The following is a 17,988-nucleotide window of genomic DNA, read 5'->3' as shown; positions in this document are numbered from 1 at the left end:
ATCTTTGGATTGCTAGTCCAGTACCTTAACTACTAGGCTTCGTCCTGCCCATGAATAGAATTAAAGAATTTAAACTAGGAAAGTCAGCACGACTTATTATTGTTACAAATTACAAATTATTGTCAGTTAGTACAATGAACACTATGTGGCCAAAAGTATGTGGACACCTCACAATAAGCTTGTAGGGCATCAAGTTCAAAAACAAATGCTATAAAAACAGTGTTTTATATGTGTGATCCTTTCAGATATAGCAACAGCTACTATACTGACAAGGCTTCTCATGGCTGTGGGAATTTGTGCCCTTTTAGTCAAATAGGATTTGTATGGCTGGGCACTTATTTTGGTCAAGGAAAGCATCAAATCCAAAGCTGTTGAGTGAGGCACAGTCACGCTGAAACAAAACAGGACCTTCCATAAACTGTTGCTGCAATATTATAAGCATGTAATTTCCCTCATATAACTGATTTATTACACCTGTTAGTAACTGTAGTGGCTGAAAGTGTCCCAATACTTTGGTCTGTATAGTTTATACAGTGTATTATTGTAGTGTAATAGAAATGTCACACAAAATCATAAATTAATTCGATTTTATTGAGTTACGTTTCATAGCAAGACAAGTTTGCTATTGTAAACACACATTCTGTGTTCAGATCAGTCATCTAGCCGCTCGCTAGTCTTTTCAGTAACACGTTTAAAGATTTACGTTCAACCAACAAGGGACTGAAACAAACAACACAAAAAAAACCGCCTCCAACCGTTCACTTCTTTTTTTTTTACTAAATCATGTAGTGTGTTTTTAATAAAAATAAACAATTAATGACCTGAAATTTGGTCCTACAGTTCGAGCGAGCACTGTGAGAATTTCTACACTATTAGAAGCGTTTGTTACAGTTTAGCTGAACCTTCCTTCATGAAACCGCTCGTGAGTGCTCGTAACCATTATGTCTGATAATATGCGAGTACCAGGCATGACCGTTCTGATTTATTATCATCATTTATTTAATAACTTTGTCATTTCCAATTCCCACTAAAATTAATCTGCTGCTCTCACCACTATCTTTGGATTCTCAAAGAAAACCATACAGCAGACTGAGAGTCACGCTATGCCCTATGTGTTTCTCCACCACTTGATCAGACAGCAGGAGGCGCTGTTGCGGAGGAAAAGAGGAGAAATGATATCCGTTCCTCCCTCCCTGGCACGGCCAAAGGTGTCTACCGAGCTTCAAGACAGTGACTCAAACTGACTGTAACTAAAGTGAGCCCCACATTTTAAGTACGACTGCTAGTAACGTAATGTAGGAAGTTGCGTACTGCAGGTTAGAAAATGTTAATCCTGTGTGCGTAACTAGTAGTGTTACCAAGCGTGGATTTTATCGACACTAGAACCCGGTGTGTGTGGTGCATAGTGACACCTTCTGGCTAAAGATGTGAAATTCAAACGTTCCTGCACTTATATGTACTCAATCAGCAAGCTTAGCACTGAAGCTACAAGACTAATTTAGCCAGAGTAACGTCACCTTGATATTTCTAATTTTTGGGTGGGGGTTGGGGGGGTATTTCCTAAATATATACATAACAACACCTGGGTCAAAAATATACACACAGCTGCTTCTACATTTGTTTAACGCGACACACGGTCGGCTAATTTCACATCGTAATAATGGTTGCCTTTAGCTGGCGACTACACCCATTAAAAAGTACATGCTGTAAAAGTACAAGGTTTATTACTAGCCGTGTTCTGATTGTACTGGCCATAATAGTAGTACTCGCTAGTTGCTAACAGCTGCTACAGCTTGCTTAGCATCATCATCAATTTCTTCCCTGATCAGAATGTGGCTGAACACGAACCCTCCGCTATTAAGTGCTATTTCATGAAGTGCGCTTAGCATTACGAAGCTAAGCTAATGCTAACGCTAACATCACACACACAACAAAGGTCAGGCTCGGCTCGTCTTTACTGAGCATGTGCGTGTTTTTCGGAACCGAGAGAGAGAAAACGATAGCCAGCGCGACGGCCGATCAGTCCAGAATCACAGCCGGTGGATCCGTTGGCCTCGGTGCTCCTTCGGGCGGTTCCTCTCGGGCCCTGGCCGGGCGTGGCGCGATCAGGAAGAATTGGGGGCGTCCATGGTGGAGAGGATGCGCACCACTTCGGCTCGCTGGGTGGGGGAGATGTGCTGCGTCATGTGCACGATGGAGTCCATGGCCACCTCTGGGTTCGCCTGGACCAGACTGGACGAGAAAAAGAACCAAATTTTAGACCTACAGCACCGTATGGTCAAAAGTATGTGGACAGCCAGTTTCGAAACCATTTAACCCTGCCCAAATGGAGTGTGTGAGCATTTGTGAGGTCAGGCACTGGCTTGTGATGGACAGTCCAAAGGTTTTCAGTGTGGTCAAGGTGGAAACGTTTACATTTATGGGCAATTAGTGGACGCTTCTATTCAAAGATACAATTGTGACAGAAAACTGGACAGTCCAAAGGTTTTCAGTGGGGTCAAGGTGGAAACGTTTATTAGTGGACGCTTCTATTCAAAGTAAATTACAATTGTGGCAAAAAACTGGACAGACCAAAGGTTTTCAGTGGGGTCAAGGTGGAAACGGTTACATTTATACCAATTAGTGGACGATTCTATTCAAAGATACTTAAAATTGTGGCAAAAAACTGGACAGTCCAACAGTTTTCAGTAGGGTCAGGATCAAAACGATTACATTTATGCCAATAAGTGGACGATTCTATTCAAAGAAACTTACAATTGTTACAGAAAACTGGACAGTCCAAAGGTTTTCAGTGGGGTCAAGGTGGAAACGTTTACATTTATGGCAAAGTAGCTTACAATTGTGACAGAAAACAACGGTGGCGACTTTTAAACATAACGACCGTGGGATTTACCTGCGGATCTGTTTGAGGATGTGATCTCTGCAGATGTACTTGATGTTCTCGTCGATGACCGACCGCGCCCCTTCCTCCTCCGTCAGCTGCCTCTCCAACCAATCCACCACGTCCTCGTTACTGTCCCACAGATACGCCTGATCCAGACGGACAGAAAAAGCATCTAAATACGCAAAATCTGCTTCAAGCGTTCATGTTCCTGTATGAAAGTACAGTTAAGCTGTTGCAGGATGTTGTACGCAAATAAGGGACAACAGGCTACCACAGAACGGCTGGTTCTAAAGTCTTACACTTAAGCTTTAGAAGAAGTGCTAAAACTGTGAATGTGACTAGAGTAGTATAAAGGAAGTCCCACAGTTCTGTTCTTTGTTCTTCTACTAACATACTGCTGTAAGAACCTAAAATTGTGTTTTAATACAGTAATTCTTCTTTAATCCAGTCTGTTGGCCCAGTTTTACTTCTTTCCTTCTTTTTTTCTCTCACTATATTTCTTCCATGACATCCTCCACCTAAACAGAGGAATCTGTTTGCTCATCAACAGTTCTACTTTTCTGAAATGCTGCTCTTTCTGAATTAGCGCCCTTCAGATAAACCCGGACCGGTACAGGACGGAGCCGGAGCCGGGAAGATTTGTGGCAGCTTTTATTAATCGTGTTTAATCCGTTTGCTTTTAATTAACGAACGGCGTGTTGCCGTGCTATCGGGCCGCGCCAGGGAGCAGATTAATCGCGGCTTTAGATGGACCGGCGTGATCGGACCCGGCGCATTAGCGCTACAGCCACCGCCCACTTTCACCCATCCCGGGTCAGGATGGCACGGTGCCAAAGGCCTGTTGTTCCGCTCTAAACAATATTGAATTTATTTATTTAATTAATTAAAAAATATCTAATTTAGTTACACTGATGGCCCAAAACATTATGACCACCCTTATAAATATGCATGGCAGATTATATATGATATTTTTTATATATTTATTTTATTTTCATGTTTTATTATCGCTCTTTTCTGGTCAGGGTAGCAGTGGGTCTGGTTACCCTGTAATCACCAGGCACAATGCAGTAATACACCCCAGACAGGACGCCAGTCCCTCAACTGGGGATTCAAACCCTAGATCCCAGCTGTGGTGGGTTAGCTTAATTTAAATTTGGGACACCCGAGCATCCTTTACCTTATTTATTATGAAAATATTCAAAATACATTATTTTATTATTATTTAATTTTTATTATTATTTATTTCGGTTTATACGAGTCACGCTAGCCCACGAAGCCCTGCGATGGATTGGCGCCCTGTCCAGGGTATTCCTGCCTTACCCCCAGTGTAACCGGACCCACAGTCGCAACCCTGACCAGAATAAACCAGTGGATGAAAATTAAAAATAAACAAAATACACGCTAATATTCATTTAGGAAAATTGTAATTTTTCATTAACTCAGGTCCCAAACAGTTAAAGAACGTTAATAAACATGCTCCTGTCCCAAATGTTTTGAAAGTAGTCATCAGATTTAGATGATGTGTATATAAACTAGTATATAAACCAACAAAATAAAATGCAGGACAAAACGTATCAGCAAATCATTGCTGTCCAGTAAAAGGACATTTTTTGGGGGACGTGGATGTACAAGTTCACGCACCTTGACGGCTCCTTCAGCCTCCACGAACCAGCGGCGCAGCATGGCCTGAACCTGGCCATCGGTCAGCTCGCTGTTGGCCAACTGGATCTTCTTCATCACCGTGTTCTCCAGCAGGAGGCGCCGCAGTCGCCAGTAGAAGAACTGCCGCGACGTGCTCCACTCCAACACGTCCTGCCCGGGCACAGCAAACCAGCGTCAGCGAAACGTAAAATAATAAACTTCGTACCAGGACGAGAGGCGGTTCTCACCGTGATCACGCCCTTCTCCTGCATGCGCCCCGGCGTATCGTGCAGATCGGCGAACTGGACCGCGACTTGGTGGTAGATGGGTAACAGGAACTCCTCACGCTCCTTCAGTTTGGTCTCCAGCTCTTTATGCTCTGATGGACTCAGCTCTGGTGTGCCTACACACACACACACGTATGAAGACCAGCACACACAACAAGGGACGTGAGGTCAGGCAAATAAAAAAACTGAGATGTCCAGACTGACCCAGCCTCTCAGCCAAGCTCATGTAAATCGGATCCACCCGTCTCATGGTCTTCACCAGGTCTTTCTTCCTAAATTTAATCTCCACTGTTCCCTCTGGCTCCAGCACTCCACCCCTGAATAACATTCACACACACACACACACACACACACACACACACACACACACACACACAGAGTGAGAGTGCAGGAGTTGTGCTGAAATCTGACAGAAATTCTACACTAATAGTGACACACACATATACAGACACACAAACACACACAGACACATAGACACATACATATACACACATACAGTCAAGATACACACAGACACACAAACACATATACCCACACAGGCACATTCAGACACATATATGCACACACACGCTCAGACACACACACACACATACACACACACATATTTATATATATATACAGTGTATCACAAAAGTGAGTACACCCCTCACATTTCTGCAGATATTTAAGTATATCTTTTCATGGGACAACACTGACAAAATGACACTTTGACACAATGAAAAGTAGTCTGTGTGCAGCTTATATAACAGTGTAAATTTATTCTTCCCTCAAAATAACTCAATATACAGCCATTAATGTCTAAACTACCGGCAACAAAAGTGAGTACACCCCTTAGTGAAAGTTCCTGAAGTGTCAATATTTTGTGTGGCCACCATTATTTCCCAGAACTGCCTTAACTCTCCTGGGCATGGAGTTTACCAGAGCTTCACAGGTTGCCACTGGAATGCTTTTCCACTCCTCCATGACGACATCACGGAGCTGGCGGATATTCGAGACTTTGCGCTCCTCCACCTTCCGCTTGAGGATGCCCCAAAGATGTTCTATTGGGTTTAGGTCTGGAGACATGCTTGGCCAGTCCATCACCTTTACCCTCAGCCTCTTCAATAAAGCAGTGGTCGTCTTAGAGGTGTGTTTGGGGTCATTATCATGCTGGAACACTGCCCTGCGACCCAGTTTCCGGAGGGAGGGGATCATGCTCTGCTTCAGTATTTCACAGTACATATTGGAGTTCATGTGTCCCTCAATGAAATGTAACTCCCCAACACCTGCTGCACTCATGCAGCCCCAGACCATGGCATTCCCACCACCATGCTTGACTGTAGGTATGACACACTTATCTTTGTACTCCTCACCTGATTGCCGCCACACATGCTTGAGACCATCTGAACCAAACAAATTAATCTTGGTCTCATCAGACCATAGGACATGGTTCCAGTAATCCATGTCCTTTGTTGACATGTCTTCAGCAAACTGTTTGCAGGCTTTCTTGTGTAGAGACTTCAGAAGAGGCTTCCTTCTGGGGTGACAGCCATGCAGACCAATTTGATGTAGTGTGCGGCGTATGGTCTGAGCACTGACAGGCTGACCCCCCACCTTTTCAATCTCTGCAGCAATGCTGACAGCACTCCTGCGCCTATCTTTCAAAGACAGCAGTTGGATGTGACGCTGAGCACGTGCACTCAGCTTCTTTGGACGACCAACGCGAGGTCTGTTCTGAGTGGACCCTGCTCTTTTAAAACGCTGGATGATCTTGGCCACTGTGCTGCAGCTCAGTTTCAGGGTGTTGGCAATCTTCTTGTAGCCTTGGCCATCTTCATGTAGCGCAACAATTCGTCTTTTAAGATCCTCAGAGAGTTCTTTGCCATGAGGTGCCATGTTGGAACTTTCAGTGACCAGTATGAGAGAGTGTGAGAGCTGTACTACTAAATTGAACACACCTGCTCCCTATGCACACCTGAGACCTAGTAACACTAACAAATCACATGACATTTTGGAGGGAAAATGACAAGCAGTGCTCAATTTGGACATTTAGGGGTGTAGTCTCTTAGGGGTGTACTCACTTTTGTTGCCGGTGGTTTAGACATTAATGGCTGTATATTGAGTTATTTTGAGGGAAGAATAAATTTACACTGTTATATAAGCTGCACACAGACTACTTTTCATTGTGTCAAAGTGTCATTTTGTCAGTGTTGTCCCATGAAAAGATATACTTAAATATCTGCAGAAATGTGAGGGGTGTACTCACTTTTGTGATACACTGTATATATACACACAAAGTCACAGACACACAAAGAAACATGCAAACACAGACACACACACATTCATAAACACATATACAAACACACACACACACACACAGATCTTACCGGCTGTCCTTGTCAGCATACATCTCCATGTGACGTGGGTTGATGGTGGGATCAATCACTACCCACGATCCACCACGGAGCTCAGCCTGTGGCGGGATGTAGACCAGTACGGGCTGCCTGTACTCCCTCAGTCCGTCCACAATGTACGCCCCAAACTTCAGCACCTGGTCGTACATGTCTGAGAACAAAGCATCAACCATTTTCATTGATCGTATTATCCTGGTCAGGGTTGCTTCAGCCACCTCCACCACCATAATTTTCCCTCTGAAATGAACTCAATTTCTGGACTGGAAAACCCCTCTTTTTTCCACTCACCCTTCATGCCTCCAGAGAAGCCTCTCCAGTTGGCGAACACCATGAGAGGAAGTCCCTCCCGGTTCAGGTCTTTAATGGCCTGAGCGGTTTTAAATGCAGAGTCGGGGAACCACACCTGACCCGCCTGCTGGATGATCTGCAGAGAAACACCAATACACTCATACACACTCATAACTGTCACTTCACATCTGTGTGTGTGTGTGTGTGTGTTTTGTGCTTTTCATTTGTTTATGTACCAACACTATGGGGGCATTTGGGAATATTGGGACAGGGCCGTGTCCTCAAGTGTGTTCGTGTGTGTGTGTGTGTGTGTGTGTGTCCTACCTTGGCTTCTGAATCCAGATTGGCCGGATCCGCCGGGATGGACAGCTCAACTGTTCTTGTCTCCACGGCAACCACTCCGACCGGGATCCCACCCAGCCTACGGACCCAACACACACCAGCGGAATGAATTATACACACACATATAAATACACAACTGTAAACATGCACACAATGGCAGCAGGAAGTGTAGGTGCTGCACAGCTCTGGGATTGATGATTGGTACTCATTGCTTGTTAGGTACTCCAGGTTCCTCATTTTTATCATTCGTTTTATTCTGGTCGAGGTTGCTTAAGCCACCCCCCCATGTCAGAGAAAGCCAATCATGTCTGTGTAGACGCCAGGCTGGACGATAGCACCACTGAGATTCGAACCCAGATCTCAGTGGTGATGGGCTAGTGTAATAGACACATCTGCGGCACAAACAGAGCTGAATCTCAATCTCACCTGGCTCTGCCCACTACCACACTCTGTGCCCAGGGCTGCATGATCTCCAGAAATGAACCCTGGTCAAAGAAACCACGGATCCACGCTCCTTTAGGGTCTGCAAAAGAGAGAGAAACGTCGTTGTTTTTCACCGCAGATATAAAAGACTGCGGCTATTCCCTTGGCTACCAAAAATGTGCAATTTACAGCGTCCGTTATGCCTCATGTACTGACTGGTTGGCAGAAAACATGGTAATAAGGACAGTAACAGTACTGATAGTTTTGGGAACGGGGTGTGTTTGTGCTTACTGGGATTGGGTCGTCCTGCCAGCATCCAGCGGGGGTCGTAGGGAGCTTTAGTGGGCACGAACTCCACTGGCCGATCGATGGGGTCCTTGGCTGTTAGAAGAGGCACAGGACTCGAGATGTTCTAAAACAAAACAACTTGTTAAATTAATCATATACACACACACACACACAAACACACACACTATATGACCTAAAGTATATAGACACTCCTTTTAATGAAGGAATTCTGGTGTTCAGCCACACCCATGGGTCCTTGATGAGTTTAGTGTAGAGGAACTGAACTGTCCTGAATTCAACCCCGTTATACACTTTTGGGATGTATTGGAACATCAATTGTGAGCCAAGCCTCCTTGTCCAACAAAAGTGCCTGACCTCTTGACCTCACAAATGACATTTAGTCTGAATGAGCACAAATCCCCACAGACACACTTTAAAATGCCATTAAAATCCTTCCCAGAACGGTTTAGGCTGTTCTAAGTGCAAATGAAACCACCTCTATATTAATGCCCTCTGTTCATGTCGGTTCATGGTCGGGTGTCCACATACTTTTTGACATAATTCTGCTGAAAAAGCCTGACCAATCAGAATCAAACCTTAAGCTGTAATTCATTTCAAACACACGAGGAGGAGAGATCTCACCTTGGGCATGTAGGAAAGCCACTGCAGGAGTGTGTACACGCCCTCAAAGTCATCGCACACGGTGGTGTGTGTTACACCGTTATTGTGCATGATCTGTGTCCCTCCCAGCTGGTTATTAGAGGTGTAAACTTCACGACCCAGCACCTGATGGGAAAACAACACAGACACAATCACATTTACTAGCCTTGATTTTACTGACCTCTACAAAGAAAGCACTGCATTGCAATTCAGCAGTGGAAACTGGATATGACTAAATTGTGGGATTTTGTGCATCTATATGATGGGTGTAGCTTATAAATGATTCAATAAATGCACGCATCGGATATGTGTACCTAATAAAGTGCTCAGTAAGTGGGCATCATAAAGAAACTCCAAAGAAAACTTCAGGCATGCTGGGAAAATGAGTATTTTTCAGAGGGAAGTGGGTATGTTTAATTTGTCAGCAAACAGTTGCTGTAATGGCCAAGTATAATAACGTTCCTATTTTGATTACTAATGGCAAAATCTTAATTTACATAACAAATATACCAGACTAGTAATCAGAAGGTTGCCAGGTCAAGCCCCACCAATTCCCCCATCGGTCAGTCTGAAGACCCCTGTCTGATCAGAAGCGGTTCCAGCAGAGTCAAGCACACTGACCTTGTTGAGAGCGCCGGCCCCTGTGAGGATGATGTGCGAGTTGTCCACCTGGATGGTTCTCTGACCCAGACGCACCAGGTAAGCACCGATACCGATAGCCCTGCAGGTCACCTGTATGAGGACGGACAAACACACTTGCTGGAATGAAAAGGATATGGAACATTAAACAGAACACAAGGCTCTAAAACACGCTCATTGGGTCAATTTCTTAATGGAAATACTGGAAGCAAGACTGGAACACCCTGGACAGGGTGCAGATTCACTGTAGGGTTTCTGTCACCCACCCCTCAGACACAGCCAATCGTGTCTGTATAGATGCCCAGCCGGCTGATAGCGCCGCTGAGATTTGAACCCGGATGCACTAGTGTGTGTGTGTGTGTGTGTGTGTGTGTGTGTGTGTGTTACCAGGTTCATGGTGATGATCTCTTCATAGGCGAGCGACGATTCTCCGGCGATCATCCCTGATCCTCGCAGGTTCTCCACGCCCAGACCGTCCTCCTTCCCGATAATATCCGTGATCTTGTACCTGCACATCGACACGTAAAACAGTCATAACACTCGAATATATATACAGTGTATCACAAAAGTGAGTACACCCCTCACATTTCTGCAGATATTTAAGTATATCTTTTCATGGGACAACACTGACAAAATGACACTTTGACACAATGAAAAGTAGTCTGTGTGCAGCTTATATAACAGTGTAAATTTATTCTTCCCTCAAAATAACTCAATATACAGCCATTAATGTCTAAACCACCGGCAACAAAAGTGAGTACACCCCTTAGTGAAACTTCCTGAAGTGTCAATATTTTGTGTGGCCACCATTATTTCCCAGAACTGCCTTAACTCTCCTGGGCATGGAGTTTACCAGAGCTTCACAGGTTGCCACTGGAATGCTTTTCCACTCCTCCATGACGACATCACGGAGCTGGCGGATATTCGAGACTTTGCGCTCCTCCACCTTCCGCTTGAGGATGCCCCAAAGATGTTCTATTGGGTTTAGGTCTGGAGACATGCTTGGCCAGTCCATCACCTTTACCCTCAGCCTCTTCAATAAAGCAGTGGTCGTCTTAGAGGTGTGTTTGGGGTCATTATCATGCTGGAACACTGCCCTGCGACCCAGTTTCCGGAGGGAGGGGATCATGCTCTGCTTCAGTATTTCACAGTACATATTGGAGTTCATGTGTCCCTCAATGAAATGTAACTCCCCAACACCTGCTGCACTCATGTAGCCCCAGACCATGGCATTCCCACCACCATGCTTGACTGTAGGCATGACACACTTATCTTTGTACTCCTCACCTGATTGCCGCCACACATGCTTGAGACCATCTGAACCAAACAAATTAATCTTGGTCTCATCAGACCATAGGACATGGTTCCAGTAATCCATGTCCTTTGTTGACATGTCTTCAGCAAACTGTTTGCGGGCTTTCTTGTGTAGAGACTTCAGAAGAGGCTTCCTTCTGGGGTGACAGCCATGCAGACCAATTTGATGTAGTGTGCGGCGTATGGTCTGAGCACTGACAGGCTGACCCCCCACCTTTTCAATCTCTGCAGCAATGCTGACAGCACTCCTGCGCCTATCTTTCAAAGACAGCAGTTGGATGTGACGCTGAGCACGTGCACTCAGCTTCTTTGGACGACCAACGCGAGGTCTGTTCTGAGTGGACCCTGCTCTTTTAAAACGCTGGATGATCTTGGCCACTGTGCTGCAGCTCAGTTTCAGGGTGTTGGCAATCTTCTTGTAGCCTTGGCCATCTTCATGTAGCGCAACAATTCGTCTTTTAAGATCCTCAGAGAGTTCTTTGCCATGAGGTGCCATGTTGGAACTTTCAGTGACCAGTATGAGAGAGTGTGAGAGCTGTACTACTAAATTGAACACACCTGCTCCCTATGCACACCTGAGACCTAGTAACACTAACGAGTCACATGACATTTTGGAGGGAAAATGACAAGCAGTGCTCAATTTGGACATTTAGGGGTGTAGTCTCTTAGGGGTGTACTCACTTTTGTTGCCGGTGGTTTAGACATTAATGGCTGTATATTGAGTTATTTTGAGGGAAGAATAAATTTACACTGTTATATAAGCTGCACACAGAGTACTTTTCATTGTGTCAAAGTGTCATTTTGTCAGTGTTGTCCCATGAAAAGATATACTTAAATATCTGCAGAAATGTGAGGGGTGTACTCACTTTTGTGATACACTGTATATATATATATATATATCGCCATGGAAACAAATCAAATAAGGTGACACTATTGAGGTGTGTGTGTGTGTGTAAGTGTTGGTTCCACAATCGCCGGTTTCTTTGCTAACCTGGATTCCCCTTCGTCCTCGATGTGTTCGCAGTGCACCGAGTTGAGCGCTGACACCTTCTTGTAGTCCTGAGGTGTGAGGTAAAGGTACTTAAAGCCCTGCAAGATAAAAACCAAACCAGAATGTGTGTAAGAACGTTTCTGACATTTACAATTGCGGCAGTTTTCAAAAAAGACTGAATAAGCCTTGCTCAGGGGTCCAACAGTGGCAACTGTTGTGCTTTAAACCATCACCCTGACCTCAGCCCAACTGAACAGCTTTGGAATGAACCGGAACATCAACTGAGGCTTTCTTGACCAACATCAGCGCCCAACTACACTCTACAAATGCTCTTTTGATTCAATGGGCACAAATTCACACAGAGGTCACTCTGCTTTGAAATGCTCCAACAAGTCCAACAAGCTCATGGTCAGGCGTCCAAATACTTTCGACAATATGTACATTGATAAATGAAAAGAAGCTTCGGTGTGCCAACAGTTGCGTAAATCAGCCATATCTCACCTTGTAGGGGTCGGCCGGGTCCTGCCAGGCCACGTGGAACATGTGTCTGATCTCCTCCGCCAGCCCGATACGGGCGCCGCTGTTGGCGGCGATGTAGATGCGCGGGATGCCGGCGTCGCGCGCCATCTCCGACGCCTGCTGAAACAGCACGTCCTCCTGCGGCCCGAACGAGCCGATCTTGTGCGTGATGTCGTTGCTGATCACGATGATGTCGCGTCCCGCCGGGTACTCAGGGGTCCGGAGGGTCATTCGCCACGCCACCATGCCAATCTGGAATGAACGTGATTAAACGTTGGCATAGATGCCCAAGATATGACAGCAATTAAATAACGAATCGTAGCAGGCCGTGTTCTGACCTCGTTGCCGCCGGGCAGACGGTTCATCTGCACCAGCTGCCCCTGCTGATCCAGCACCAGCTCGGTGGAGGTCAGAAGCTCGGAGGGCAGCGGGCACTTGGGCAGGTGGGCATACGCATCCATGGACTGCCACAGCTTTTTTAAAGACTGCATAAACAGAAGAAACACACTTGGTTACTATACCTTCATTTTTTCATTTTAATTAAATGTTTTATCCTGTTCAGGGTCGTGGTGGGTCGTCCATGCACACAAAGTAGGAACACCCCAAGTATTGAGACACCCCTTCTAACTATTAAATTCATATGTTTTAGCCACATAGACTGAGGCTTTCTTGACCAACATCAGGGCCCAGCTATGCTATACAAATGCTCTTTTGACTGAATGGGCACAAATTCCCACAGACAGGCTGTTGCAGTACCTGTCGGAACATCTCGGGCAGGTCGTAGACGTAGGTGGTGCCGAGGCTCTGGGCCTGGAAGCGCTTTGACTGCAGCAGATCTTTGGTGACGTACGGAGTGTTGATGAGCATGCCGTGCAGAGGACCTTGCTTATCTCCGTAGGCCTGGAACATGATCTGAAAGAAACAGCCAGGAGTGTCACACAAGCTCTTGTGTAATAAAAAAAAATGCACATTTTATACACACACGGCGATCAGTCAGTCCTGGAATATCCTGCTGAACCAAACAAGAAAATTATTAAGATATTCTGCTAGCACACCAGCGCTGGGGTCTGAGCTCTCCGAGTTTAAATATCAGCTCTGCTACCGGTCAGCAAAAAAAATCAATCAAGTTAAATTATATACAATAAAATAATAGTAAATTATACATACAGTGGGGTTCAAAAGTCTAATACGGCTTTAAATGTATTAAATGAATTAATTAAAATGAATCTTTAAATGAATCAGAATTAAATGAATTTGTAATTGAATCAGAATTAAACGGATCCTTAAATGAATCAGAATTAAATGAATCAAAATTAAATAGATCTTTAAATGAATCAGAATTTAACGAATCCTTAAATGAATCAGAATTAAATGGATCTTTAAATGAATCAGAATGAAAAGGATCTTTAAATGAATCAGAATTAAATGGATCTTTAAATGAATCAGAATTAAATGAATCTTTAAACGAATCAGAATTAAATGAATTTGTAATTGAATCAGAATTAAATGAATCAGAATGAAAAGGATCTTTAAATGAATCAAAATGAAATAGATCTTTAAATTAATCAGAATTAAATGGATCTTTAAATGGATCTTTGAATTAATCAAAATGAAATGGATCTTTAAGTGAATCAGAATGAATTGGATCTTTAAATGAATCAGAATGAAATAGATCTTTAAATGAATCAGAATTTAACAGATCTTTAAATGAATCAAAATTAAATGAATCAGAATTAAATGAATCTTTAAATGAATCAGTTTAATCGGAATAATCCGATGATCCATGTTATCGCAGCGTGATTTTATGCTTGATGGGGTTTTGATCAGGTGACTGTCCCTGACCGTCCTTGCTATTCTTTAGTCTTTAGGTACTTGTGATCTCAGACTTTTGGTCTCCTTAGTACGTAACACCTAACCAGCATCCGGATCTGGGACAAATTTGGCCCTGACGTGTCATTAGTGCTGCCGTGTGTGTGAGTGTGTGTGATCGTGTGTTGCGAGAGAAGTGCGAGCCCCACCTGCCGGTCATTGGGCCCCACCTGTCCCGTGCGCGAGTCCGTGACCTCCTTGTACAGGCTGATGTCCAGGTAGTAGCCGCTCTCGTTGGTGAGGAACAGGCGGATGGGGATCTGTTTTCCGGTGGGCGTGAGTCGGATGTTGATTTTCAGCTCGGCCTGCAGCACGCGCAGCTTCCACAGCCGGCTGCCGTAACGCATCACCATGGAGCGCACCGACTCCTCGATCTGCCACACACACACACAGTCAGTCAGTCTCAGGGAACAGCATCACTATACTTACTTATTCTGCAGGACTCTGAACTGAACGAGCTCTGACCTTGGAGGGGTCCATGATGACGGTGGGGACGAAGTTGAGGAAGATGTGGTTGCAGTCGGTGCGCACTGTGGTGTTGTTAAACGCCACCTCCAGCTCGTCCATGGCCTCCAGCAGGAGCCGCTCGGCCTCGTTGTGCAGGTACTCGAAAGAGGCTTCCTATAGGTAACACATGATAGAACTTAATGGTGTTGTAGAGCCTCGATAGTGCAACGCAAACCCGACGAAACAGCATCTTGGACTCACTCACAGAAGATGAAATGCAGCAAGAACCACTATAACTAGGCCCTACAAAATCCGGTCCCAAGTACTCACCTTGGTGACGAGGTCCGAGTGGCGGATGATGGCCCGGACGAAGAAGCGGTAGTCGGTGACCTCCGCGCCCACTTCCACGCGGGCGGCGCCAAGGTACAGGTGCATCTTGTGGTTGGCGCACGGTATGGCGGTGAGAGCAAAGTTGCGCATGCGGTTCAGCTCTAGCTGGAAGGCCAGCGCCGGCTCCAAGTGCCTGTAGATCCGGTCCTCCTCAAACTGGACACATCATAACAATAGAAAGTTCAAAGTTCAAGTCCATTGTTTGTGCACGTTCACGTTGTGTGTGTGTGTGTGTTTTATTTCATTACCAAGGGGGGCAATAATTCTAGAGGGGGTTCAAACCAGAAACTGAATCAGAGGGGAGTGAAATTGGTTTCACTCCTACACCCACTCAACCCCCGATCAGCGCTAATAGCAGGCTAGATTTAGCAAATGTACGTAATCACAGCTAGCTAATGGACGCCATCCCTCTCAAATGAGCAAAAGAATTAAAAAGTTCATTAAAGTAATGAGCTCTGGTGGAACCATTTTAGAAAACCATCAGAGAGACGAGCCGTTATCGATCGTGATCGAGAGCCCGTCGGAGGAAGGATGAAGACGTCGCCCTGATTATTTCTGTCAGAAGGAAGAACGGCGTTGAAGATAAAAGTTCAACTTTGCTGATAAACGAGCTACGCAGGGGAAGCAAGAACACGTTGTGTTTACAGAATTATTCATCCTTTCTTTAGCAACATAACAGCACTGAGTCTTCACCTATAATCCCCCACTTACATTACAGAATTCTACCAGATCGTCCAGCTCCTCGGTTCTCTCTTGTGGACTCATGTTTTGGTCATCGGGCCGTTTTGTGTGGAACTGGACGACCCGGACGTTGTCCTGCAGACAGATCCGACCCACGGTTTAAGTAAAATCTGGCATGAGACGCTCGGTATTCACAAGGTTTGTAGTTTCGTGTCTCTCTCTGTATGCGGTTCGGCTCTCTGTAATACTCCATCACTGGCAGGTAACGGCGGCTGTTAGTCACAATTGCTATAGGTCAATCAGCAAAGGTCAGCCATCTAGCTGGCACGATAGGCAGTGCCTGCAGCAGACAATAATTGGCCAAAGTGTCTGCTGGGTGGGATGACCGGACTACATGTGTGGGGTCTTCAAACGCTAATTGGAATGCAAGGACCCTAATTAGCAGATAGAGGCGTCTGTACAGAAAGTATGGGTGAAAAGAACACCTCTGAGGAACAGGTCTGAGGAGGCATGAGCAGCAAATATACCGTCCTCAAATGCAATCAGGGATCCCCAGCAGCAGAAGACAGATTGACTATGTTAAATCTAGAGAAAAAGAACACCATCTAGGTCTGTGCTCAACAGTGTAAATGTGTTTTATAGCATCGATTTTATACACCTAGGAGCAATTAGTGTGGCTGAAAACCTTCAGGAGGAACCTGTTCACCATAAAAATAAGTATTTAGATAAAGGGGAATATTTACTCACCTTGTCTCTTGCACGGAATGTGAAAAATTTGGGGAATTCCCTCTGTATGAGGGCAAAAAACAAAACAAAAGAATAATAAATTCCACCATACAGCCAGAAATGATCTCTACCCATTTACTATGTTGACATCTTGACATGTTGATTTTGCATCTGATACGATTTGATTTCAAGCTGCAGCCACATACTAAACGAATAATCATTAATAAAAACGTGTCCTGTACTGAAAATCATCCAGAAATACTCACATGAAACCTCTGGTCCACCTCACAGTTGATCTGTTTCCTGAAATCCTGTTAGTATTGGCGTGGAGAGGCGCAAGAGAGTTGGAGACAGAGACAGAAACATGCAGTGGAACAGCCAAATCTGAGTCGGATCAAGATCTGATTCCTCACTGAACATCATTTTCTAAATTATTATTAAAATTATTATAATTATCATTATTGGATTATTTTAGTTAAGCCGGGGGAGGGATCTGAGCAACGGGACTGTTAATTAAAAATAACAAACACATGCTACATCTAAATAATGATAATAATAATAGTAAACATACCTTCTGAGCCACCAGGAAGGTGAGCCGGCGGATGCCGTGTTCAAACAGAACGGATTTCTGAGGAACGGAGACAGAGTTTTGATTAAACGCAGAGGAAACATGATCATTTTTGATTTAGATCTTGTTCGGGCTGAACACTCGTACCTTGGACTGGGTGAAGTCCCTGAACATGGCCGCCAGACCGTCGTCGTCGATGTCGCTGTCTGTCTTTATAGCCACGTTCAGGATGTGGATGGGTTCGGCCTGAACACTCTGCATACACAATGAATATCATTACTGTATAAAGCAGGGCGAACTCTGGATCAGGCCGAAATTATCTGGACACCACTTCTACTGATGAGTTTAATTGCTGTAGGTATACTCGTTATAAACAGGTGTATACAATTACTGACTGGTTACACTGACTAGTTAAGTGTATTGAGACCAACAGCGTTGGGAAGGGCCGTTTATGTTCCACCAGTGCACAAAGTGACCATAAAAAACACTAAACACCATTGGGATGAATCGGAACACCGATCTAGAATAAATGGTCACAAATTCCTAAAAACTTTTTAATTGTTATCACAGTGGGAGCCAAATCCATATTAATGCCCATGCTTTTGGAAGAGGTTAACCAACAAGCTGATAGTCGAGTG

General features: G+C 44.7%; 1 protein-coding gene across 4 annotated transcripts in view; it reads right to left on the bottom strand.

Annotated features, from left to right (window-relative positions):
• Positions 1-573: 573 nt before the first annotated feature.
• acaca (acetyl-CoA carboxylase alpha) overlaps positions 574-17,988 on the bottom strand; it is a 38,037-nt gene continuing 20,622 nt past the window's right edge. For 2 of the 4 annotated variants that reach the window (XM_062988293.1, XM_062988295.1), the window contains 24 exons: positions 17,498-17,605; positions 17,354-17,410; positions 17,049-17,093; positions 16,804-16,845; positions 15,316-15,531; positions 15,004-15,159; positions 14,688-14,912; positions 13,426-13,581; positions 13,008-13,154; positions 12,652-12,921; positions 12,151-12,248; positions 10,233-10,353; positions 9,828-9,938; positions 9,189-9,332; positions 8,550-8,670; positions 8,262-8,358; positions 7,818-7,914; positions 7,494-7,629; positions 7,179-7,356; positions 5,017-5,129; positions 4,774-4,928; positions 4,526-4,696; positions 2,894-3,030; positions 574-2,232 (listed from right to left, as the gene is read on the bottom strand). In XM_062988293.1, coding sequence (XP_062844363.1) covers positions 2,106-2,232; positions 2,894-3,030; positions 4,526-4,696; positions 4,774-4,928; positions 5,017-5,129; positions 7,179-7,356; positions 7,494-7,629; positions 7,818-7,914; positions 8,262-8,358; positions 8,550-8,670; positions 9,189-9,332; positions 9,828-9,938; positions 10,233-10,353; positions 12,151-12,248; positions 12,652-12,921; positions 13,008-13,154; positions 13,426-13,581; positions 14,688-14,912; positions 15,004-15,159; positions 15,316-15,531; positions 16,804-16,845; positions 17,049-17,093; positions 17,354-17,410; positions 17,498-17,605 — 3,228 coding nt within the window. In that variant the 3' untranslated portion in view covers positions 574-2,105. The remainder of the gene's footprint in view (positions 2,233-2,893; positions 3,031-4,525; positions 4,697-4,773; positions 4,929-5,016; positions 5,130-7,178; positions 7,357-7,493; positions 7,630-7,817; positions 7,915-8,261; positions 8,359-8,549; positions 8,671-9,188; positions 9,333-9,827; positions 9,939-10,232; positions 10,354-12,150; positions 12,249-12,651; positions 12,922-13,007; positions 13,155-13,425; positions 13,582-14,687; positions 14,913-15,003; positions 15,160-15,315; positions 15,532-16,803; positions 16,846-17,048; positions 17,094-17,353; positions 17,411-17,497; positions 17,606-17,988) is intronic. The other 2 variants (XM_062988294.1, XM_062988296.1) reach the window with 1 other exon arrangement.

This window comes from Trichomycterus rosablanca, chromosome 26 (assembly GCF_030014385.1).
Source record: "Trichomycterus rosablanca isolate fTriRos1 chromosome 26, fTriRos1.hap1, whole genome shotgun sequence".
Lineage (NCBI taxonomy): Eukaryota > Metazoa > Chordata > Actinopteri > Siluriformes > Trichomycteridae > Trichomycterus > Trichomycterus rosablanca.
The sequence above is the reverse complement of the archived record's forward strand: the minus strand, read 5'-3'. Positions and strand labels throughout refer to the sequence as shown.